The 24,479-nt window shown below is 42.2% G+C and overlaps 2 protein-coding genes across 6 annotated transcripts in view; both read right to left on the reverse strand.

Moving 5' to 3' along the window:
• Positions 1-110: 110 nt before the first annotated feature.
• LOC135597050 (uncharacterized) lies at positions 111-13,028 on the reverse strand. 4 transcript variants are annotated; one of them, XM_065089475.1, is made up of 29 exons: positions 12,477-13,028; positions 12,294-12,372; positions 12,138-12,213; positions 11,895-11,959; positions 11,757-11,801; positions 11,573-11,673; positions 11,347-11,488; positions 11,077-11,138; positions 10,896-10,975; positions 10,754-10,824; positions 7,993-8,080; positions 7,832-7,904; positions 7,664-7,759; positions 6,844-6,952; positions 5,787-5,880; positions 5,632-5,715; positions 5,402-5,558; positions 4,962-5,152; positions 4,659-4,703; positions 4,421-4,449; positions 4,211-4,332; positions 3,126-3,173; positions 2,646-2,770; positions 2,059-2,435; positions 1,045-1,963; positions 913-969; positions 629-748; positions 465-551; positions 111-385 (listed from the first exon to the last, which is right to left on the reverse strand). In XM_065089475.1, exons 1-28 carry the CDS (start codon positions 12,838-12,840, stop codon positions 495-497), a joined length of 3,876 nt encoding a protein of 1,291 aa, XP_064945547.1. In that variant the 5' UTR covers positions 12,841-13,028; the 3' UTR covers positions 111-385; positions 465-494. The 4 variants fall into 4 exon arrangements, with proteins under 4 accessions (XP_064945547.1, XP_064945549.1, XP_064945548.1 ...); XM_065089477.1 differs by having other exon boundaries at positions 465-548; positions 12,477-13,027; XM_065089476.1 differs by having other exon boundaries at positions 111-548; positions 12,477-13,027.
• Positions 13,029-13,447: 419 nt separating this feature from the next.
• Positions 13,448-24,479, reverse strand: part of LOC135597053 (DNA mismatch repair protein MLH3-like) — a 59,426-nt gene continuing 48,394 nt past the window's right edge. Inside the window, exons 23-25 of one of the 2 annotated variants that reach the window (XM_065089481.1) lie at positions 14,261-14,333; positions 14,040-14,125; positions 13,448-13,891 (exon numbers count right to left, since the gene is read on the reverse strand). In XM_065089481.1, coding sequence (XP_064945553.1) covers positions 13,703-13,891; positions 14,040-14,125; positions 14,261-14,333 — 348 coding nt within the window. In that variant the 3' untranslated portion in view covers positions 13,448-13,702. Of the gene's footprint in view, positions 13,892-14,039; positions 14,126-14,260; positions 14,334-24,479 lie in introns of those variants that run through there. The other variant, XR_010481099.1, reaches the window with a different exon arrangement.

Here is a 24,479-nt window from a genome sequence, read left to right on the forward strand (position 1 = left end):
ATTTGGTCACGTAAGTACATTCTCTAGAATTCTACCATCTTATGCAGCAGTCCAAAATTCTACACATGTAAGATGCACTACCAGCAGCCTGACATGAAGTCAAATACACATACAAAAAACTTATTTCTCTTTCCCCACAAAGAAAAATTTGTCAATGGTCGGCAGATTCAATTACTTGTCACCTCTCATGTGATGTAAATATAACACAGCCACTAAAACATATGTTTCAGGTGAATCCATATAATCTATAAATTCGTAGTACTGTACAAAACATACTGAGAAAACCATCCAGCAGAGAGTGAAATACCTTGCGAAGACCATATAAATCCTGAATGCTTCCGTTGTGGCGGTGGCATGCTTGTTCTCTCATTGATGGTTTTCCAGTCTGCAGTTTTCCGGAATATTACCAAAACATGATGGGTTTTATATTTTAGATACTGCATTTTGATGATGCTACAACCCACCAGGAGGAAACATGTACATCATCATCAAGTCTAGACTCCAGCTCGATGCTCCAAAGAACATTGATCTTTTTTGGGTAGACTGAGCTGCTAAATACAGATGATAGCCCATCACCATCCGGCAAAGGGAAGAAAACAAGTAGCTATAACGATTCAAGATTACAAACCTTCGATCTTCTAGCATTTAAGAGCTCAGTCTTCTGTGGACATGAAACATATGAATCTCTCTCAATCTCAGTTAGGGCTGATCCTTGTCCTGGAGCATTGCAACTAATGGGCATGGAAACCTAGACAATCAAAAAATGAAAAGAGAAGGGATTGTGAATCTTTAAAGCCCAGTTTTTTTTTTCATCTGAAACATTTAAATTTAAAAAAACTACACTTTTTAATCATATGAATATATAACTGCCAACTAGAAGAAACGACACACGAAGGCAACTGAAAAACTTACCTTTGTTGTTGGTTTTTGTTCATCTTTCATATCCAAATAATATGCAAAAAAGAGAACCTTCATGGAAAATACTTCATGAATTAGTCTGATTGAAGCAGTCACATAATAATCATGCACCCAGTTAAAAGTTACCTTGTTCAGTAAGTGACTATTAGATGCATCAGCTGCAATAATTCGCACGCCCAGGCACCGCTTTCGTGCAGTACAGAAGGGGCAGTTAAGTATCCTGAATACACAACCGTCTTCTTCAGACCAGAAATCATGTTGTGAAGCAACCTCTTTGATGCCCTTATCAAAGATGTGATGGTCAACAGCGGAGGAATCACAAGCTACAACGGGCACGTCTGTCTCTGGTGTACTGCGAAGAGAATTTAAACGACCTTCAGTTGGAGGTCCATGCTTCAGCACATATGCCAAGAAAGCCTTTGATGATGAAGTCAATGAACACCTAACTAGGAAATCATTCTTCTGCAATCCCAATGGACTATTACAGTACAAACAACTTAATACTAACTTCTTTTCTACAGATGTACCACCATTTTGTATGAACATTCCTTGACTTGGTATCTGGTGCTGGGATGCTGAACAGTTGTCTGAAAATGGTGTTTCAGATATTTGATCAGTTTCTCTTGATATGCTGCTGACAGAGTCAACTGGGTAGAAGGATTCTGTATCAGAACTAATACAGTCCATCTGATTAAGACCAGTCATTTGCAAATCTGTTAGCTTTCTTCTTTTTTCACTGTGGGAACTCACACTCATGTTCAAGAATATTTCTTTCTCAAGATTGAAGGGATCCATGCACTTGTTACTTTCAGGAGAACCTGCTGATGCCAATGTATCTTCAGATATGGTTCCATTTGAAAATGTTGAGGGTGAAAGAGTGGCTCTCTCTCGAAACTGGTCGAAGGTGGCTACAGCAGGATACAGGCTTTCAACCTTGGACACACTTTCGCAAGTAGCATTATTATCCTCTGCATTGAAGCTTTCACTGACTAGAGGCTGATGCAACTTGGTTTCACACAATCCTGCCGATATGGTCTCCAAACATCTGTGACAGAGACCAACGATAAATAACACCAAAAGATAATAGAAAATGAAAAAAAAAAGTTTTTAACTAATTTGGTGGACAAATGGGGGGATTACTTGGATTGCTTCCGGGTACTTTCGTTAGGGTCCACATAATCTCCATGGAAGATTGAGGGTTTGATATTTGTCTCACTAGATGCCTTGCCTCCCTTGATAAAGTAATCCTTCAATGAAGAGAGAGGGGCACTTTCCCCATCAAGGCTTGAAGATTTGATTAATTTGTTATTTTTTGCAGGAGCTGCTCTACTCTCATGGATAGTCTTCCTTGCACTCTGATGGTTGACCTTGACTTTCTTAACTTTTTCCTTTTGAATCCCCTGGTTCAGACTTGATTTTGAGGATAATGAGTTTTCCTCGCTAAAATCAGAATTGTATGATTCAGTCTGAGAAACATTCTTGCTAGTTGGATGGTCACCTTTTTGACCAAACTGCTTCTGTTAGTAAACCATGTAGGGTTTAGACAATAGGAACATGAAATAAAAAGGTATCCCAATGCACAAGGCTCTCATCAATAGTATATGTAGCTTTACCATGACTTAAACCCTCGGCACCCAGATTGCAAAGCAATAATCTTATTATGGTAGCAAAGGTAGCCCTAGTAGGAACATGAAGACTAAACACAAAATAAGCGATAAAAATTATACCTGAGCAGTTTCAAAAAAGCTTCGTAACCCCATGAGAGATTCATCAAAGTTGTTGAAACGCTTGATTGAACTCTTCAGCCACTTTGAGATGTACGTGAGATTTCGTTCCTCCGTGAACCGCTCATCTACAAGCACATCCCAAGCATCAGTCCAGTTCACCTTACCCATTGCTTACGTTTGGATTAAATAGAGAAGCTGAAAGGTTCATGTCTGGTAACACTTTCTTCAAGGTTTTCCAACACGATTTTATGAACTCCAAAAGAAAAAAGGAAATTTTGTCATGCATAAAATTTCAGTACCATGAGAAAAATAACCAGGAAACCAGACCTATGAGACCATAACCCATAGGTTCCAAGTGATTTCACCAGCTATTTATCCTGCTTTATTTTCATGACATGCAAATAGAAACCTCCAGGAATTCAAAAATTCAAAGCCCATGAACACAAAATAAAATAGATGCTGACATTGATATTAGCATACCTAAAAAAATAATAGCTCCATAATCAAATCTGTGGCGAATGCAGCGACCTACAAAGTGAAAGGGCATTTAGCTTCAAACAATCAATGATATTATGTCATAGATTATACAATATACACACATCAGGTGCATATACTACCAATAATGCACTATCTGTCCTTATCTATGAATCAATCACACAAATACAGATAGCTACCACATTCTAGAACAAAGGGCAAAAATGATATTGCATAATATTTAACAAATTAACTGATATGTACATTCATATTATATTTGAGAATTTAGTACAAAGGTGATCCTAAATGCTCAAGAAGTGGATTGGTGAAAACGATACAAAGGTGATCCTAAATGCTCAAAAAGTGGATTGGTGAAAACACGAATTTTGGAGGATTGCCATCACGAGTATTTTAAATATGCATCCCAATGCTTCATCAATATCAATTTGATCCTGTAACAAACAGGCTGAAAAGTACTAGCTCTGAAAAGAGAAGTCCAGGATGAAAGACTTATTAATCTGAGTTGGTTTTGATATAAGTACAAGGCTGCTACTCTCTGGAAGCTTTAGATAATCATGAGCGAGCTACAGCAAGAAACTTGAGCATTAAGTGCATTGCATAATTAAGGAAAATTAAGAAGACAGATTATGAGGAATGGCTAAAAGTTTCACCTTTAGAATTTGAGCAGCATATGGCAAAAATAAATAACCCATTCCTGCTTACTTATTTTCCTAATTTAGATGCAAGTGCAACGATCCATTTTCTCGAAAAGAATACCAATGCTCATTAATGTGCATCTTCATAGCCCTTTTTCTGCTTATGGAAATAGATCATCAACTTATTCTTCAATGCTGTTAGTCTTGCAAATCCAGATAATTTAGATTTTGCTGGCATGAAAACTTTCCATGGAACGAATAAGTAATGAAATGTGATTACTACCATGTGTAAAGGAACATGAAACACGAAAAAACTAATCACTTGTACAAACTAGTAGCATATTCTCCGACCCTGCAATGATTCTGATGTAATTTAAATCAGTATTCCACTCTTGGGAATTGACATATAATATTGAGGTAGTAGACCATACATACCTGCAGCTTGATTCAGAGCACGGAATGCTTGGTGGCAATACCATTCGCTCCCACTAAGGAGATGCTTTGATGATCTATATGTATCATTATACTTCTTCTTTAACACCACATGAATGTCATTTCTAATCCAGGTTGAATCAATAAGTAAGATGATCGATAATTATCTCAGTCAATTATCTCAGTCATCTGGAAATGATGTCAAGAACTTACTTGTTTGGAAATGGAATACCAACAATCACCTAAGTTTGGTCAAGGAACACAAGACAAAAAAAATGATGAAATCAAATGGTCAGCAACAATCATTGCATCAACAAAATTATTTTCTATTGGCTACTTAACAGTACATTCAAGTTAATCATGTTTGCTAAGTGCCAACTAAAACAATAGCAATGCATGAAATATATAGTCAAAGAACACCATATAAAATTGATCAGTATGTCAAGGATACAACTACCCTAGCATTTTCATCTGAGAAGTCAATACCTTCTGACACCTGCAGAAGAAACAGAATAACTAGCTGAACATAGAAAATCAGAAAAAGTGAAAACACACATACACACTTTCCCAAACACCTAATTGCATTTGCCTATTCACACATGATAATCCTGTGAACCTAAATTTTCATTACCAAATAATAGAAACCTAAAGGAAAAAAATCCTACATAAAGCACCTTTCTGGAAAACAGTTAAAGCAATAAGCATTACCTATTTATAAAATTCAATGCAATAACAAACAGAAAAATGTAACTACCTTGCCTCGGCAAACTGCAAGAAAAGCTGCTCCTTTTGCAGGATTTTGTGAGCACTCCTTGCTGGAAGGATTTTTGGAGGCTCTCATTAGACCAAGTCTTTTTTTCACATGAGGAGCCCCTGTATTCCCACGAATTGCTTCATAATAGCCTTTAAGAACAGGTTCAAATTCATCCATAGCTCCTCTTGGTTCTACAAGCATTTTGAAACTCTTATTAAATCAAACAAATGTTAGGCAATATGTTAAGCAAAGCCTTGTCAACGAGGCAAGAATCTCCTATCATGTTAGCATTAAAATTGCTGGCACTATACACGATTTGTATTACAACAGAAAGATCAATGATAGATTTTTAATGCCATATTATTATCACTAACAACTAATAAAATACACAAAGATGAGGAAGAGCCTCTATGAAAATATAATTTTGCTAAAGGTCTTACCAACAAAAAGGAGCTTTTCAGCATTCAATCGAGACCATTGACCTGTCTGACTCCATCGAAAATGTAGCTTTTCCAACAACTTATAACTAGGAAAGAAAACAAGAACACCACCTGGTGCAATCTTGCATATTTCCTCTAGAGAAGCTCCAAGTCCATCCTTCACAAGTCATGCTAAATTTTCAGGAAACTTGCAATTAAATGAACAAAGTACACAAACCTAAGTCCTGTACCTGGAAAGCATATCCATCAGCAGTTTTGTAGCTGGCGTTTAACTGGCAATTTGCAGGACCTGCAGGGACTACTGCAGCCCAAACCTGTAAATAATAACAGCTAAAATCAATCACACAGATCGGGCACAAATAAAATAAAGAGAACATGGACATACTTGTGATTCCACATCAATGACATGTGGTGCTTCCAAGCAAGCTTCAAACTGCACTCCAAGTTCAGATGCAAATGAGCCCATTGGGGCAAGAGTTCTGTGTGGATATATGATGCATGAGACAGAAGAGGATACTGTGAAGTCAAATTAAACACTTGCATGCTAATACATCCAAGAGATAACAAGATTAAGATAGACAAAAATAGCTTATGTGGCTGAAGCATAGTGACATGGTGTTGTGAAAACCATATGATTCTACTTACTTTAAAGGTCTGAATAATATAAATTCTGGTGTTTTCATCATATAGAATGAATTCTAGTCAACAAGTGCTTGGATCAAGTTCAAATTACAAAGATGCATTACTATAGATTTCGATTGGCTACAGGAGGAAGATCTTTACTCAAAATTTCCCATTCCTGTAGAGAATTTCTTAAAAGGTCATATCAGATATAAAAGCCACAGAATTTCTTACAAGGTCATATCAGATATAAAATCCATTACAGTTTAATCACAAATAGTATTCCATTACATAAAAGCAACTGCATGATGATTACAGGTGAAAAAAAATTGCAGATAAATTATCCTCGACTGTTAACTTTCCAAAAGCTTCAAGTGAAAAAGACACTGATATGTTATTTTTTATTGTACACAAAGATGATATAACTAAACATTTTCAACTTAAAGAGAACTGTTAAGGCCTTTTAAACACAATATTGCATGACTAATTCTTCTGGCACTTTGTACATGGATGTCTTATATGAGTTTAACTTGTGGTAGTTGGTTCACATATAGTGTTGTTGGGTAATATTACCAAGAGATATAAGTCACATTTCAGCTCTCAAAAGTTTCAAATGGTGTATTTCATAAATTTACTTTAATTATCCAAAACATTTCTTCATATATAGTTCATTTTTATGCAAAGAAAAAAATATTAAAGAAAATACTGCTCACATCAGTGCATGGTCAAAGTAACAGAGAAAATTGCTTACGATAATAGAAATAACAAGGCAAGCAATTAGAAAGCATTCAATTGAATAACAAACTATGACATCTAAGTACCCTGATGTAAGGATAACTGAAAGAGACAGATTTGCAATCTCTTTGAAAACAACAGCAGGATTCAGGCACCACAAACTCAATTTGCAGATCCAGCCATTTGCAGCATTACCTGTCAACAATAGTTTTGCTGAGATGTCTCAACCGCCATTAACACCTAAAACAAGCTCAAGTAGTAAAAGACAGTGAGATTCTTCATAACAGTAACTCAAGACTGTCATGTTGATTAGCATGTGAGAAATAGGCTGTCAGCAGACCAAAAGGACACTGTATGTTAAGCCACAAAATGCCTTTTAACGATGGTAAAACTTTTAGCTGGACTTATAAATGATGATGAGCAATCATCAACAAGTAAATTATGTTAGGAAAAGGCTACATTAGATGATAATACAGGGAGGAATGCAAAAAAGAGTAGTTCTGTGATTTCCAGTGATTACGTGTCATGTAGGTTCCAATTTGCAGCAGCACACACTTATTGCAAACTTGAGATATTCTCTTTGCTTGCAAGGGTAACGCTTCATATACTGACCTTTCCCTAGACCCCAGACCACAAAGACCTTATGCACCAGGCTACCTATATTTCACATACTTCTTGCAAATTTGATTGGACAATGCTTTGTTAAATGCTAAAATGATGGGCCAGTAAGATGCAAATTAAGTAGGGGAAAAATGCCTAAGTGTCATAGCCACTTGCATAGATGTACTTTGCCAGAAGGACTGATGAAAGAAGCTGAGAATCAAATCTAGTTAGATACCATTTTTTAAATATCTGGGTCTGAACTTAATTTCTAAGAACAAACAATGCATTCTTTGTATTACTCACAGCCTTCTCTTTTAACATAACGTTGCAATGCTAGTTGATAATCAGTTGCATGGCTGCCATTTCCACAGAAGAAATAACTAAGTGAGGAGAATAGACCTGCAAAGAAAAAAAAGTTTGGTGGATTACAAGTTTCAGTCGCGGGGCATGATTTAAAAGCTGGAAATGTACCTTCCAATGCAATTAAGGACATGCCACTTAAACGGTTTCCAACAGATTCTTCATCTGAAGCAGCTTTAATTGCCTTGAACAACAAAGAGAATCATATAAAAAAGATGTCAGATAGTATCCATGGCAAAAGAAAAAGAGCCTATTTAGAAAGTGGAAAGCACCTTCATGGCACATTGATGTAGAATTGGAAAACATTGTTCTGTAATTCCAGCCTGTTGGAGCTCCCTAATGGCCTTATCAGCAGTCCAACTGTCATGATCAAAATGACTCAATTTTAGAAAAGGATCAACTTTTAAACCAGAAGTATTTTTGAACTTGGCTTCACAAACATTTGACCATAACAATTTTTTGTCAGTGACCAAAGAAAGAACATACACAGACAATGTACGATATTAAAGCATCCAGATGGAACATGAAATCCACAAACTACAGGAAGGAAAAACCCATTCACCAATTAATATTTCAGTTAACACTAAAAAGAATTGCAATTTAAAATGATATAACTATCTTGAAAGAAACATAAGCAGAGACCACTGCAAAAGCCTTCTCTTTCCTCAAACTTAGCTATCCATGTATTAAACAGAGATCATAATGATGCTATCACGACAATCTTTATTTAGATCCAAAATTTTCAATGTCCAAGGTCCCACAAAAAGGTTATTATAACTCAATATAGAGATCTCTTCCATGCAAACTGCTTCTTCAAACTTGGGAGTATGACCTCTTCTTAATTCTCCATCTTCCTAGTCAGATTTGTGAAAGCCAATAACAGCTCTATTTGAAGATATTTTTGGAAATATCATGCCATTCAGAACCAAATTAGTTATAACTTTGACTTAAAGGAAATTACAATTATTACTACTCTTGAACCCTCTTATTGACATGGAACATTCTTTGGATAATAACAAAAGTGTGATTTTCAAAGCCTTATCAACATGGTCTTCTATAAGATAGTTAACAACAAAATGATACACGATGGAAATCTAAGGTGTTGCATGTGACATATATTCTATTAATATGCACATCATGGTCAACTTATGTATGACAACAACACCATGTTTACATCATTGCATGATATTAGGTTACTTCTACCCAAATAATTGACTGCATGTTTCTTCTGAATCACTGAATTAACTGAAAGATTGATTTTTTTTTTTTTACACAAGGAACTGCATAAATGAAGATCAGTAACAATTACAACGCTTCCAAAGATCAGAATTTTCTACACAATTGAATGTAGGCCATCAAATACATTTGGAGGCCTCACCATATAGGCTATGTTTGACAATCTCAGAGAATCATCCAAGAAACATGACAAATGTCAAGCCATACTCTTATTGAATTTGTGATAAAAAGGCATCAAGAGAAGTGTAAGGACCTAATGAAAGAAATGCCCCAGGAATGGATATTTCCAGAAAACAAAGTATTAAAAAAATATCTGAAGAGAGGATAAACAACTAGTTGCTCTGTTGGTGAAAATGCATTGGATTTTCTGAACAGCTTTTAAAAGGTTAAATATATGCAATAAACAACTGCATAAAGCATTAGCCTAACTTGCAAAATAAAATTAGAAAGATATCTGAAATTGTGTAATCTATTTCTGAAGTTAGTGCGCAAGTCCAACATCTTTGTACAACCAAATCATCAGAGAAATAAGCTCTGTAAAGGATAATTTGGTCATCTATCATATGCCATGTAATGTGGTGGCAGTAAAAAGAACACAGCATCAGGAAATAATTTAGGATATGAGCTACTTCGACTTGTGGATGACAAATTTTGTTTTGTCATATTCTAGCACTTTGTACATGTACATTCTAACAACATAAGAAATGCTTATCTCAGGGTAGCGCTGTTAGCTTTTAATCACAGCTAAAGCTTAAGTCTCTCAAATTTGACTTTTGGATTTGCCAATATAATTCTTATGTGGAAGATTTATCACCCTACCATAAGACGTTGGAGCCCACGTCAAAGATATTCTTAGGCACGCAGTAATAACAACACGATCATTCCTTTTCTTCCATCCTAGTACCCCTAATTCTAGAGTTCCCTTCACACTTGACTATTCGGAAGTAAGTTGAGAACATCTTGGACAACCAATTCGGGATCTCTCTCTCATATAAGGAATACAGATGCTTGGTATGATGGAATACACAATCCAACCTTGAGGACACATGGATTTCAAAAGATGAGTTACGATTGATAGACCCGACATCATAAAGTAATATCTCAATTTTCATTCACTAGAGGTGAATTTTTCACTCAAGGAGAGTTGGTAGGGATTAGAGTACCACCACATTAATACGACAGCTCAAGAGGACGCAGAAAGCTTCGGATCACTACATTAGAGCTATATGGGCCTAAATACCCATAGAGGTCTCATTCTGCATATATATTATTTTTTATTAGATTATAGTAAGATTTGAGCATAAGACATATTTGTATTGGGCTTTGGGCTTGGGCTTGTATAAGGCCATCAAAGGAGATGTCATGTATATATCTTAAAATGCACGTGGTAGATAATCTTAGAATGGACATATATCTCAATCTTATGAGTCCCTAACACCCTCACTTCTAGAAGAGGGGTATGTGACTTTTTGTCATAGCTTATGCAAACTACATAAAGTTAGCAAGTTAAAGGATTTGACAGGAAAAACATCTGAATCATAGAAACGTGGTGCAAAGAAATCCAGGCCAACAGAATATAGCCTATAATTACATAGATATTTTAGAATTCAAAACAACAACAAAAAAAACACTTGCAGTAGCTTTTATTTACTGCATATGACTTGCTTGAACAATGGAACTACCAATGTTCAATAGCTAGTAGTCTCAAAACTGAATTGGACCAAGAAATCTATGGCTAAGCTAAAATATTCTTAGTAGAAACCTTAAACATTATAAGTTCCAGCCGAATATACTCACAATGAAGAGTAGTGCTCAAATTCATGCTTTTGCATGCTCATTTTCCTGTCACCTATCCAACTTATTATTCCCTGTGCAATAGAAACCACTTGGTCTTGGTTACAAGTTAGTAAGATAAAACTCATCTTTGCAAAATTTGTACCTGAATCATGTCATATAATGGTTGGTATGTCATTGCTCCGCCATCAGCCATGCATAAGTGTTCAAGTTCTGTTTGCAATGCTAGGTATAACAGAGATACACATTCAGATTCGAACCAAGTAAAAATATTTAGCTTTCAGATTCTATGTGGCTATTATATATATTTGCACAGACTGGCTTACCAAAAAGCACGTCCTCTTCAACTTCTATACTCCCTGCATCACGTGCAACATCCTCTATGTTGCTAGTAATGATAAATTAAAAAAGAATTAGGTGCCCGCAGGGCTGCATCCCATTAATTGTAGATCACTAAATTCAAAGGGGTGTGTGTGTGTGTCTAGAATTTTGAGTTCAAAGCAGATGTTCTGAAAACATCTACTGCAAATACTATCTATGATTAGTACAAAATGCAAGATACAAATTGTTACAAACAAAGTAACCAAAGGGCATACTGGGCCTCATCCAGAATCACAATGGATCCTTTTATATCTATATCCATTGCTCTCCGGACTGTTGGATTTATAATGTAACTGTATGGGCAGAAAACTAGCTGAGCTTCCTCAGCCATTGTTTGTGCAGCAAAATATGAACAACCTACAAGAAAACCAAAAGTAGAAAAAACATACTTAGTTTAGTAGTGTACTGCATTGAAGACTGTTATAGTTAAAGGTAACAGACCTTTCACACTGTGCCCAACTTTTACAAGATCTTCAATGTCATGAACCTCATAACAGCCACCTTTCTGAAGAGAGGGATGACATTTGACTTTGTGTGCATTTCTGTCATAGTTAAAAACAGTTGCCTTCATAAGAATGAGAACTAAAGTATACGATGAACTCATATGTATCAAAGAGAAACTCACTTGTATTCACTGCAACCTAGGCTTTCATCCTTCAGAAGCAATTTACTAAAGCAAAACAGGAGGACATTAAAAACATAAAACAGCAAAGATGATGTAAAAGTCAGAAAGGTAAGTTCTTTGGGGCTTCAAGAAGGCTACCATTCATCATCCAGATTATCTCTTGTGCACACATGCTTGTTAGTGCAGTAGTGCTTTCGTGATGCCTGAAACCAACAGCTCGAAGAAAATGGAAATTCAGAAAAGAAGAAATTTTGGAAAATTTAATTTAGAATGGCAATTGTAGTGTTAATCCTAGAAATTGAACCATCAGCATTGTTGCATTATGGGCTAGTAGTACAACAAAAACACCTTTATCATAATTTAGAAACAAGATTCGCTTACCAGAATTGCCATTGGCACCCGATAGGATGTTTTCCTATATTCACGAACCACCTGACTTATCTGGGAGTGAGTCCTCCTTCACATGTCCGAAGCAAACAGCAATCAGGAAACAGTACAAAGGCTCAAATCGTAGCGTTAACGAGAGATAGCACTCACGAAGCATAGTAGATTTTGGGAAGCGACTGTCTCCTCTGAGCTCTAGCGCTTGTAGGCGCCGGAGGTTCCTCAGCGTCACCTAAGGTTCGTCAGAAAAGGATAAGTCCAAACCTTCGTGTCCCGATCAGGGACCAAAAGAACGGAATTAGAAGGAATGACAGCACAAGAATAGACATTGCTTACTCGGAGGCTGGGACGGGGGAATAAATCCGCCACCATGGACGAGGGGATCGGACGCGAGCGGCGGGGGACACGGGGGCGGAGCAGCGGCCCCAGATAGGACGAGGTGCTGGTGGTGGCGCTGCCAGGCGAGGGAGGAGCAGAGGAGGGAGAGGGACTTGCCGGTGCCGGTGGGGGACTCGAGGAGAGCGTGGCATCGGCCCTGCCGGCGGGCGCGATCGAGGGTGGAGATGACGCGCCCCATGAAGGCGAGCTGGGAGCCGTAGGGCTTGAAGGGGAACTCCACGGGGACGCCGCCGATCTGGTAGACGCCGGGGCCGCCGTGCTTGCTAGGGTTAGGGCTTCGGAGTGGCGTCGAGGGATTCATCGCCCGATTCTTTCGAGATCAGCTCTGCTGTTGTGCGGAAGAACGGAACAGATCCCGTCGAGAGCGATCAATTGACGGAAGACGAAGGAATGTGGCTTCCAAATGAAGGAAGACGAAGCCAGAAGAACAATTGGTTCCCTCCTGAATTTGCCGCCAGTTTGAAGACCAGACGTTTTCCGTTTTGCTTTTATTATTTGAAGTAATAAAATGGCGGTCTTTTGACGTATCAATCCTTCTCCATAAAGAATCAATTGTTATTTTGACCATTGTCACGGAGAAGCCTCAAGTTTTTGGTGATTAAACAAATATGATATTATAGATGACTGATTACCACTTCATCCCAAAATCTAAACTCAATCAATTTGGGTTTTACTCAAATCCGTGAGATTTCTATATTTAAGAATTTTAGATACTTATTTTACCAAACTTTGAACTTTGTTCTCCCACCAGTATTCAAAGCAGAAAAAAAGATTTCCAGCAAACCATCGAATAACTCGTTCAACCTTGTCAACTTTGAACAAACAGCCGATGCTCGATATCTTCAGCGATCAATTGGGCCCAACAGAATTGCACAAAGCTTCAGTAACATGTTCAAAGCACAACGAGCTAGTTGAGAATGAACACTACTTTATTAGATTTCGGTGTATGATCAGCTCAACGGATACATCTTCATCTGTAGTTACAAATGAATGTTCTCCCGGACAACAGCATAATGAATTCCCTCGGCTACATCTTCGCCAGCAGTTACAAATGAATGGTTCATGAGTACAACACCATATGGGTTTCCCACGGCTTCAAGATCATTTATCGACATCTGGCATTTGTTAACTATGCACAGAAGAAAAACATTAATTCTGATACATCATCCATTGTGAAACCTTTTGGCGGAGTCTAGAAGCAATTGTGCTCGTCTGAAGCTTGGACGTTGGTGGACTCTGAGTCCGTGCCATGTCTCGCTCGAGCCCCCTTGATCAACTTTGAGCTTTGCTAGCTGCTCGTGGAGTGATGCCATATTCAGAAGAGGGACAGTGGTCGGCCGTCCATGAGCACACTAAACATGAAAGCCTACTACATCAGGATATAAGGAAGGCAGACAATGTGACATCTAGATAACTTGTATAGGAAAAAAGGCCTAACCATGAGCTGCATCCTACATCAACTAATGAAAAGGTCTCGTGTGAGAGAAATCAGTTGCTTACCTGAAAACAAAGTGATGTCGCTTTCAGTTCTTCGACGATCAGAGAACATTCCGAAGGTAACAAGGAATCACCGAACATAATCGCACCTTCATTTTAAAAAAAGTAGAAAAATTGCAGTCAACATACAGGCTACTTGGACCAAGACCAATGCAAATATTTTTTTGGGTACAATCACATTATGATGTCCCAAATCAAAGTTGAGACAGATAGAACATTCATACCTCTGCAGGCTTTGAAGTTAAGAATACGAAGAACAGAAGGCGGAAGAGTGGACGATCCATCAGTCTCAACAAGCTGGCAATTACAATAATAAATCAGAGAACAAAGGAACTCCATTTGATATTGATGTCACAACCATCACCATAATGTCTCAATAATTTGAGATCAATTACATGGATCTTTTCCTTTCTACTCAAGATAATATCTTTAGTTAACAAAAAACATTCACATCTCTTTTTACTGTTTATAGTAAAGTTGTCTTATATCTCGCTCTACCTTTCACACCACTAATACTAGTCGGCTTCCCCCGCATAACCACAAATCTACATGTCTCCTTTGAGCATGTCCCTATCATCTTCAGACAATAATACCTCATTTTATTATCCATCAGAACTTAATTGTCCTGCATATACATATGAACATTTTTCATCTTAACCGCACAAACTTTATGTATATATTTTTACCATTCAACATTCAAATGCATAAAGTATGACTGAACTAACAATTATTTCATATAACTTTTCTTTTATCTAACAAGCATTCGATGATCACACAAATTACCCAACACCCCCTCTTAACTTTGACAACCCAATTTTTATTCTGTGAATAATATTTTCATCAATCTCTGCCTATTTATTTCGCATCTTATTCTATCTTCAGCATTTCCAAAGTTCCATAGTAGGACACATTAGTTCAATTTTCCTTAATATGACATATTAGTTCAATTCCTTTATATTTAGACCAAGGTAAGCAATACCGAATAATACCGCCCGGTACGGATGGTACGTACCGGTCCGACGGTATACTAGTACGCGGACCGCCCGTTACCGAACGGAACGAATAATAATAAAATAAAATTATATATATATATATATATATATATATATATATATATATATATTTATATATATATATTTTTAGAAAAAGGCTCGGCGATGTCACCATTTTCGACGACGTCACCAAGGCTTATATATATATATATATATATATATATATATATATAATTTAAATAAACGAGGCGACGTCGCGTCGTCGAGGCGATGTGACGTAGGCTTTTAAATTATATATATATATATATATATATAATATATATACCAAACAATATACCGCTCGGTATACCGTTCCGTACCGTACCGAGCGAACATCGAAACGCCGGTACGGTACGGTATTTGGAACCTTGATTTAGACCAACTTCAAATATCTTATTCCTATAAATTGATATTAGAAAACTCTTTCTTTGTTCATTATACATCAAGTATCTTTTGATATCCATCTTTTATACACTTAATGTTACCTAAATTTTTTATTTTTTCCTAGCTTTAGCAATCCAAAAAGATATTTCTCTTCATCCTTAACACAGATGACCATAAAAACTGACAAAATCCATATTGTACTATGAATTAGCATGAACTAATGGTGAAAATAGGGTGACAATGTTATATTTTGTAGCAGCAAATTCTCAAGCATAACTCTTGGAGCTCCAACATAATAATCCAGATAATAAAGTGTAAGTCAACCTAATTCTCCACCCACCTCTTAATAATCTGAATCCTATGTAATATATTTGTTTGAACACTTAAAGGGTTTCAAAACTTCTTTTAAACTAGATATCTGGTTTCAAATCTTCTTACAAAATAGATATCCAGAATACATTGATAACAAATCAGCAGGAATGAACAGCAAAAAATTGTCACAACAATGAGTGGTGTTTATGCTTCTATAGACCTGATGATCACTGTGTTAGGCAGCAAAACCAACCTACTTCAGCATGTTCAACCAGAAGCACATCGTCGCTTGAGCCAAATAATGCCATACTCCCATGGGAAATGTTTATTTGACCACCAAAACGGCGTCAAATGTTTTAAAAATTATTCTGCCTCTTGGGATTCTGTTAACGTTTAATGTTTTTTGATGTTGTATAAGTATTGTCAAACAAAAATGAGAAAGTAATAAGGCGAATCTCCATTCTAAGTTTCAGTATATCTGAGAGCTAGTAATTCAGGAAAGCTGTGCATTTCCTATGTTGAGTAAATTTAACCAACACCATGGAGGTCATAACCAAGGTCTAAAATTTCGTACCGTACCGGAGTTTCGACGATCGTTCGGTATGATACGAAACGGTATACCAAGCGGTATACCGCTCGGTATATATATATATTATAATATATATATATATATATATATATAGACGTCGCCTCTCTTCTCCCAAGCGGGGCGACGTCGCTTCGGAGACATCACCTCGTTTATATTTATATAAAAATTAATATATATATATATATATATAAGATTATATATATTTATATATATTTTTTTATTTAAAAGGTGACATCGCCAAACATCGTCTTTTTCTAATATATATATTATTTTATTATTATTTTTCGTTTCGCCCGGTAGCAGGCGGTCCGCGTACCTTTATGCCGTCGGAACGGTACGTACCGCCCGTACCGGGCAGTATCATTCAGTATCGTCTTCCTTGGTCATAACAAAGTTTTACAAATGGTAAAGTTGCTAGTGATGCTTATATAGTCAATTCTAGCAAAGCCCTTCCACATGAAAAGCATGAAAAAAATTCATATCTCAAACTCAATAGTCAGATTGTCGATTGAATTACTGATCTCTGGATAAAACTATCCCAAAATGTAGATCCCAGGTGTTACCGCAAGTAACTTTTTTAGCCGTGACCTGGGGGTCGACGCGGCTGGTTCAGGGGTCCGAACGAATAGGATCAGGAGAGACTGCAAGACTCGGGATCTCGGGGCGGCCGATCACGGGGAATAAGGCTGGGATGCTCCGCGTCGCCGGGTTGGGTCGGCTTCAACCGAGTACCTGCACTAAGGTTGGGTCGGTGATTCGGCCCGACCCCTCCAACGGTCAAGTTAGTGGTGTAGAGGGGAGTTTTTGGGGGAAATCGCGTGCTTGTCTGCTTACCTTGCCCGCTTGAAGCCCGAGGGTACTTATAGGTGAGTTCAATGTTACCTGACACGCCATCTTGCCGGGGCAGGGCCGTGCACCTGACCCCGTCCGTTGTCGAAGTGGGCGTTGCGTGGACGGTCGAGTCGAGTCGCCGCAAGGTATGGCGAGCCTTGGTCGACGCCTTCCCCTGCCTCGTCCGGGCGTGCGTGGTCTGGGTATGGCTAGCGAGGGTGCGCGTCACGCTGACATTAATGTTCGTCTGTTGGGGCAGTGTGCCGTCCGGTCGAGGCTGACAGCGGGCGGTGTTATGTCAAATCCGGTATGTTGCGCCCTATTTGTTTTTACCCCTATCATATTCCCCCCCCGAAACGAGCCATGCGTCGGTTTTTGCATGTGGGGGGTCCGAGGCATGGCTGCTGCCTTTAGGTGAATTGGCCATGCGGGTCCACAGGGCATGTCGTCGGCGGGTCGATCGGGCAGCGTCGAGCTCGGGAATCACGGGGTCGACAAGGGCCGAGGAACACGATGCGGGTGAGCTACCGTGCGGGCGTGGTCTCGGGGGGCATGCAGCCGAGGGTCGAGAAGCACGACGCAATCGGGTTACCGCGCAGGTGTGGTCTCGGGGGGCGTACAGCCGAGGGCCGAGGAGCACGACGCAGGCGGGTTACCGCGCAGGTGTGGTCTCGGGGGGCGTACAACCGAGGGCCGAGGAGCACGACGCAAGCGGGTTACCGCGCTGGTGCGGTCTCGGGGGGCGTGCAGCCGAGGGCCGAGGAGCACGACGCAGGTGGGTTACCGCGCTGGTGCGGTCTCGGGGGGCGTGCAGCCGAGGGCCGAGGAGCACGACGCAGGCGGGTTACCGCGCAGGTGTGGTCTCGGGGGGCGTACAGCCGAGGGCCGAGGAGCACGACGCAGGCGGGTTACCGCGCAGGTGTGGTCTCGGGGGGCGCACAGCCGAGGGCCGAGGAGCACGACGCAGGCGGGTTACCGCGCAGGTGTGGTCTCGGGGGGCGTGCAGCCGAGGGCCGAGGAGCACGACGCAGGCAGGCTACCGCGCTGGTGTGGTCTCGGGGGGCGTGCAGCCGAGGGCCGAGGAGCACGACGCAGGTGGGTTACCGCGCTGGTGCGGTCTCGGGGGGCGTGCAGCCGAGGGCCGAGGAGCACGACGCAGGTGGGTTACCGCGCTGGTGCGGTCTCGGGGGGCGTGCAGCCGAGGGCCGAGGAGCACGACGCAGGCGGGTTACCACGCTGGTGCGGTCTCGGGGCGCGTTTGATTTTTTCTCTGAGGGGGAGTTAATTGCCTCCGCCGCACGTCTTAGGGTGCCGGGCTCGAGGCGTCCGTTGCTGTTTTTGACGGGGCCGCCATGTCAGGCCTTCATTAAGGCGGAGCGCTTTTGGGTATTTTCCGATGCGGCGCGACGGTTACGTGCGAGTGTGAGTGGGCTGCCGCCCACTTCTTGGGAGGCGAAGGGGCGCTGGATCCGGCGGGATGTTCCCTTCAATTAGCGGGCGCCTGTCTTCCCCACCGTCTCTCATCGCTGAGTTTTTTTCCTTCCGGTCTTGCCGTCCTTCTTCCGGTCATCCTCTTCGCCTCCAGCGTCGCTCAACTTTCCCGTAGCACCCTCCCAGTAAAGGTCAGTCAGGATGGTTTCCTCTCCCTCCTCCTCTTCTGTCCATTCCTCCGGGGTTAGGGGGGGAAGCCCTCTTCCGCCCCTCGTTGAGTCTTCCGACGGGGAGGTCGCACGGGCCCTTGAGGCCTTGATGTGGCCACATGATCAGGACTCCTCTGTGAGTGAGTCGTTGCAGGTCGGACTCCGGGAGCGCTATGGCATCCCGGGGGACTACGTTCTTGGTGCGCCTGAGCCGGGACAACGGGCGTATGACCCCGTCCCGAAGGGCTTCGCCTTAACCCTGGATGCCCTGGAGGCGGGTCTGCGTCTCCCTCTGCACCCCCTTATTGTGTCCTGTTTGTCTTTCTGGCGGATTTCGCCATCCCAGGTGGCGCCGAACTCCTAGCGTTACCTGGTGGTGTTCTTGGGGGAATGCCACTATGCCAATATCGTCCCCTCCCTCCATCTTTTCCTCTCCTGTTATCGCCTTACCAAGGGTTCGGGGGGTTATTTTTTGTCCGCCCGAAAGGGCTTCCGAGTTGGGGGGGCCCCTTCTAACAATAAAGGGTGGAAGGGGAGGTTCTTTTACGTCAGCCGTGAGCAAGACTGGGGTTTCGGAGTCCGTTGGTCTGCGAGGGTGATCGACAACACCACCCCATGTTTGGGCGAAGCAGAGCGCCTCGACCTGGGGCGGCTCAGGGAGATTCTCCCCAGGTCCCAGGCCCTCCGGAACATGACCGAGGGGTGGCTGGTCGAGGCGGGCCTCAGCCCGATGCCTCCGGGTACGTCAGTTGTTGTTTGGTTCGGGTATTCATGTGGTTCTTCCTTACTGCTGACGCTTTTTTGATCTTTTTGCAGAAATGGTGAAGCTCCGGTCACTCCTTGGAGACGACACGCCGCAGGCCCCACCTCCTGTACTTCCGGTTGATCCGCCGGCTACTCTTCCAGCATCGTCGGCCGACTTGCAACTCGGCACTGAGGACGCGCCTCTGGAGGTCGAGTCCGGGCGCCCTCGGAAGAGGGCGAAGGCGGCGCCCTCAAAGGGGGCCGAGGAAGGCATCCGTCGGGGTGAGGCTGGTCCTAGCCGCCGTGCAGCTGGGAAGGATCCGCGGCCGACCTCCGTGCGCGATTTGTGTCGGCTACCGGCCGGGGACGGGGAGCCGTTCCTGACTCGCCTGGTGGGGGAGGCTCCGCCCGGGAGGCCCAGTGACCCCCTAGTCGCTCGCTGGGATGGTTTGTCCCGGGGGGACAGGGTGTGGGCTGGAGGGGACCCCACCACGACGTTCCTCCGAGGCGCGCTTCATCCTGATATGGCTCGGGATTTGTATGTGCTACCCTCGGAGGCGTTGCTCAACAAATCCGCCCAGTCTTTGATCTGGGTAAGCGCTTCACCTTTTGTTTTGGTTAGTCTTGCTTGCCTGGTGCCGTCCCCCTTTAACCCGCCCTTTCCAATCGCAGGTGCTTCATTATGCGACGGCCCTTATGGACAGGGTGCGTGACGGCGGCCGCGTCATCGGGGGCCTTATCAACCGCAACGCCGAGCTCCATCGCCAGGTTGAGGAGGTCCGGGCCGGAGCTGGTCCGGAGGCCGTGGCTGCTGCCGAGCAGCGGGCGGCGGATTTTGAGGCGGAGGTGATGCGCCTTTGGTCGGAGCTCGAGGCCTCCACAAGGGCGAACGAGGGGCTCCAAAAGGCGATGAGGGTGGAGCGGACCGAGCTCCGTTTGTTGAAGGCCGAGGCGAGCACCCTTGGTAAGGAGCTGGAGGAGGCAAAAGCTAAAGCCAGGGTGGCCTCGGAGGCGTTGGCGGAGGAGTCCCGACTTCGCCCCGCAAAAGACAAGGAGCTCCTCGAGGCATATAAGAGGTCGGAGGGGTTCGAGCTCGGGTTGACGCGGACGGGACGGGTATCCTTCGAGTATGGATACCGAATCGCCACTTCCCGCTTCTGCGCTCGCCACCCTGGTCTCGAGGTGGAGGAAAATCCCTTCGCTCGTCATCCCGAGGACCAAGGGGTGGATATGCCCGAGGAGGTCCCCTTCGATGACCGCCTGGAGGAGCCTTGAGCCTCCTGGTGGGGAAAAGGGGTCCTCGTGCTCTGTTTTTGTAAGTCGGGTCCTGTAAGTTGTCTTGCTTTCTTCAATAAAAGGAAAGATCCCTTTCGTTTTGTCTCCTTCTTCTTCTAAAAAGGTTCCTTCCTTTGAAAAAGTTCTTCTTTGCACGAAAAAAGCTTCTTGATTATTTGCAAGTCGAGCCTTGTAAGCGGGCCTGCTTTCTGTGCTGCAGGAAGCTTTTTGCTTTTCCCGACTACTGCCTTCTTCTCTTTCGGGCGAAACGCTTCCTCCGAGAAAGGTTTCTTCACTTCAGACGAAGAACTTCTTGAGGTTCCAGATGTTCCAGGTTCTCGGTAAGGGAGAGCCGTTCATTGTCGTGAGCCGGTATGTGCCCGGTCGGACCGTTTTGACGACCCGATAAGGTCCTTCCCATTTGGGGGCTAGCTTCCCCCTCACTCGGGCTGGGTCACTGACCTCGGCTTTTCGCAGGACTAGGTCGCCTAGCTTGATCGGTCGGGGGCGTACCTTCTTATTGTAGACCCTCGCAACGGCTCTCTGGTAAGAGAGGGCTTTTAGGTGCGCGTCGGCGCGTCGCTCTTCGAGCACGTCGAGGCTGGCATGGAGTCCCTCGTTCGAGACTTCCTCGTCGTAGCTCCTTGTCCGAAGGGTGGCGACAGCCATTTCGGGTGGTAAGACAGCCTCGGTCCCGAACGTCAGACTGTACGGGGACTCTCCGGTCGCGGCCTTGGGAGTGGTGCGCAGCGACCAGAGTACGCTGGGGAGCTCGTCCGCCTAGACCGATCGGGCTGCAGACACCCTTCTTTTGAGTCCGTCCAGGATGGATCGGTTGGTTATCTCCGCGAGCCCGTTTGTCTGAGGGTGGGCCACCGAGCTGAACCTCTTAACTTTGACAACCCAATTTTTATTCTGTGAATAATATTTTCATCAATCTCTGCCTATTTATTTCGCATCTTATTCTATCTTCAGCATTTCCAAAGTTCCATAGTAGGACACATTAGTTCAATTTTCCTTAATATGACATATTAGTTCAATTCCTTTATATTTAGACCAAGGTAAGCAATACCGAATAATACCGCCCGGTACGGATGGTACGTACCGGTCCGACGGTATACTAGTACGCGGACCGCCCGTTACCGAACGGAACGAATAATAATAAAATAAAATAATATATATATATATATATATATATATATATATATATATATATATTTATATATATATATTTTTAGAAAAAGGCTCGGCGATGTCACCATTTTCGACGACGTCACCAAGGCTTATATATATATATATATATATATATATATATATATATATATAATTTAAATAAACGAGGCGACGTCGCGTCGTCGAGGCGATGTGACGTAGGCTTTTAAATTATATATATATATATATATATATAATATATATACCAAACAATATACCGCTCGGTATACCGTTCCGTACCGTACCGAGCGAACATCGAAACGCCGGTACGGTACGGTATTTGGAACCTTGATTTAGACCAACTTCAAATATCTTATTCCTATAAATTGATATTAGAAAACTCTTTCTTTGTTCATTATACATCAAGTATCTTTTGATATCCATCTTTTATACACTTAATGTTACCTAAATTTTTTATTTTTTCCTAGCTTTAGCAATCCAAAAAGATATTTCTCTTCATCCTTAACACAGATGACCATAAAAACTGACAAAATCCATATTGTACTATGAATTAGCATGAACTAATGGTGAAAATAGGGTGACAATGTTATATTTTGTAGCAGCAAATTCTCAAGCATAACTCTTGGAGCTCCAACATAATAATCCAGATAATAAAGTGTAAGTCAACCTAATTCTCCACCCACCTCTTAATAATCTGAATCCTATGTAATATATTTGTTTGAACACTTAAAGGGTTTCAAAACTTCTTTTAAACTAGATATCTGGTTTCAAATCTTCTTACAAAATAGATATCCAGAATACATTGATAACAAATCAGCAGGAATGAACAGCAAAAAATTGTCACAACAATGAGTGGTGTTTATGCTTCTATAGACCTGATGATCACTGTGTTAGGCAGCAAAACCAACCTACTTCAGCATGTTCAACCAGAAGCACATCGTCGCTTGAGCCAAATAATGCCATACTCCCATGGGAAATGTTTATTTGACCACCAAAACGGCGTCAAATGTTTTAAAAATTATTCTGCCTCTTGGGATTCTGTTAACGTTTAATGTTTTTTGATGTTGTATAAGTATTGTCAAACAAAAATGAGAAAGTAATAAGGCGAATCTCCATTCTAAGTTTCAGTATATCTGAGAGCTAGTAATTCAGGAAAGCTGTGCATTTCCTATGTTGAGTAAATTTAACCAACACCATGGAGGTCATAACCAAGGTCTAAAATTTCGTACCGTACCGGAGTTTCGACGATCGTTCGGTATGATACGAAACGGTATACCAAGCGGTATACCGCTCGGTATATATATATATTATAATATATATATATATATATATATATAGACGTCGCCTCTCTTCTCCCAAGCGGGGCGACGTCGCTTCGGAGACATCACCTCGTTTATATTTATATAAAAATTAATATATATATATATATATATAAGATTATATATATTTATATATATTTTTTTATTTAAAAGGTGACATCGCCAAACATCGTCTTTTTCTAATATATATATTATTTTATTATTATTTTTCGTTTCGCCCGGTAGCAGGCGGTCCGCGTACCTTTATGCCGTCGGAACGGTACGTACCGCCCGTACCGGGCAGTATCATTCAGTATCGTCTTCCTTGGTCATAACAAAGTTTTACAAATGGTAAAGTTGCTAGTGATGCTTATATAGTCAATTCTAGCAAAGCCCTTCCACATGAAAAGCATGAAAAAAATTCATATCTCAAACTCAATAGTCAGATTGTCGATTGAATTACTGATCTCTGGATAAAACTATCCCAAAATGTAGATCCCAGGTGTTACCGCAAGTAACTTTTTTAGCCGTGACCTGGGGGTCGACGCGGCTGGTTCAGGGGTCCGAACGAATAGGATCAGGAGAGACTGCAAGACTCGGGATCTCGGGGCGGCCGATCACGGGGAATAAGGCTGGGATGCTCCGCGTCGCCGGGTTGGGTCGGCTTCAACCGAGTACCTGCACTAAGGTTGGGTCGGTGATTCGGCCCGACCCCTCCAACGGTCAAGTTAGTGGTGTAGAGGGGAGTTTTTGGGGGAAATCGCGTGCTTGTCTGCTTACCTTGCCCGCTTGAAGCCCGAGGGTACTTATAGGTGAGTTCAATGTTACCTGACACGCCATCTTGCCGGGGCAGGGCCGTGCACCTGACCCCGTCCGTTGTCGAAGTGGGCGTTGCGTGGACGGTCGAGTCGAGTCGCCGCAAGGTATGGCGAGCCTTGGTCGACGCCTTCCCCTGCCTCGTCCGGGCGTGCGTGGTCTGGGTATGGCTAGCGAGGGTGCGCGTCACGCTGACATTAATGTTCGTCTGTTGGGGCAGTGTGCCGTCCGGTCGAGGCTGACAGCGGGCGGTGTTATGTCAAATCCGGTATGTTGCGCCCTATTTGTTTTTACCCCTATCATATTCCCCCCCCGAAACGAGCCATGCGTCGGTTTTTGCATGTGGGGGG

Source organism: Musa acuminata, chromosome BXJ1-11, assembly GCF_036884655.1.
Source record: "Musa acuminata AAA Group cultivar baxijiao chromosome BXJ1-11, Cavendish_Baxijiao_AAA, whole genome shotgun sequence".
Lineage (NCBI taxonomy): Eukaryota > Viridiplantae > Streptophyta > Magnoliopsida > Zingiberales > Musaceae > Musa > Musa acuminata.

What these genes read in the sequence shown, in the direction of transcription:
- LOC135597050 (XM_065089475.1), bottom strand. Translation starts at nt 12,840, where the DNA reads ATGAATCCCTCGACGCCACTCCGAAGCCCTAACCCTAGCAAGCACGGC. An exon ending in CTAGGTTGCAGTGAATACAA is followed by an intron (nt 11,674 to 11,756) that starts GTGAGTTTCTCT and finishes TAACTATGACAG; the next exon opens with AAATGCACACAAAGTCAAAT. An exon ending in CTGATGGATATGCTTTCCAG is followed by an intron (nt 5,559 to 5,631) that starts GTACAGGACTTA and finishes TGACTTGTGAAG; the next exon opens with GATGGACTTGGAGCTTCTCT.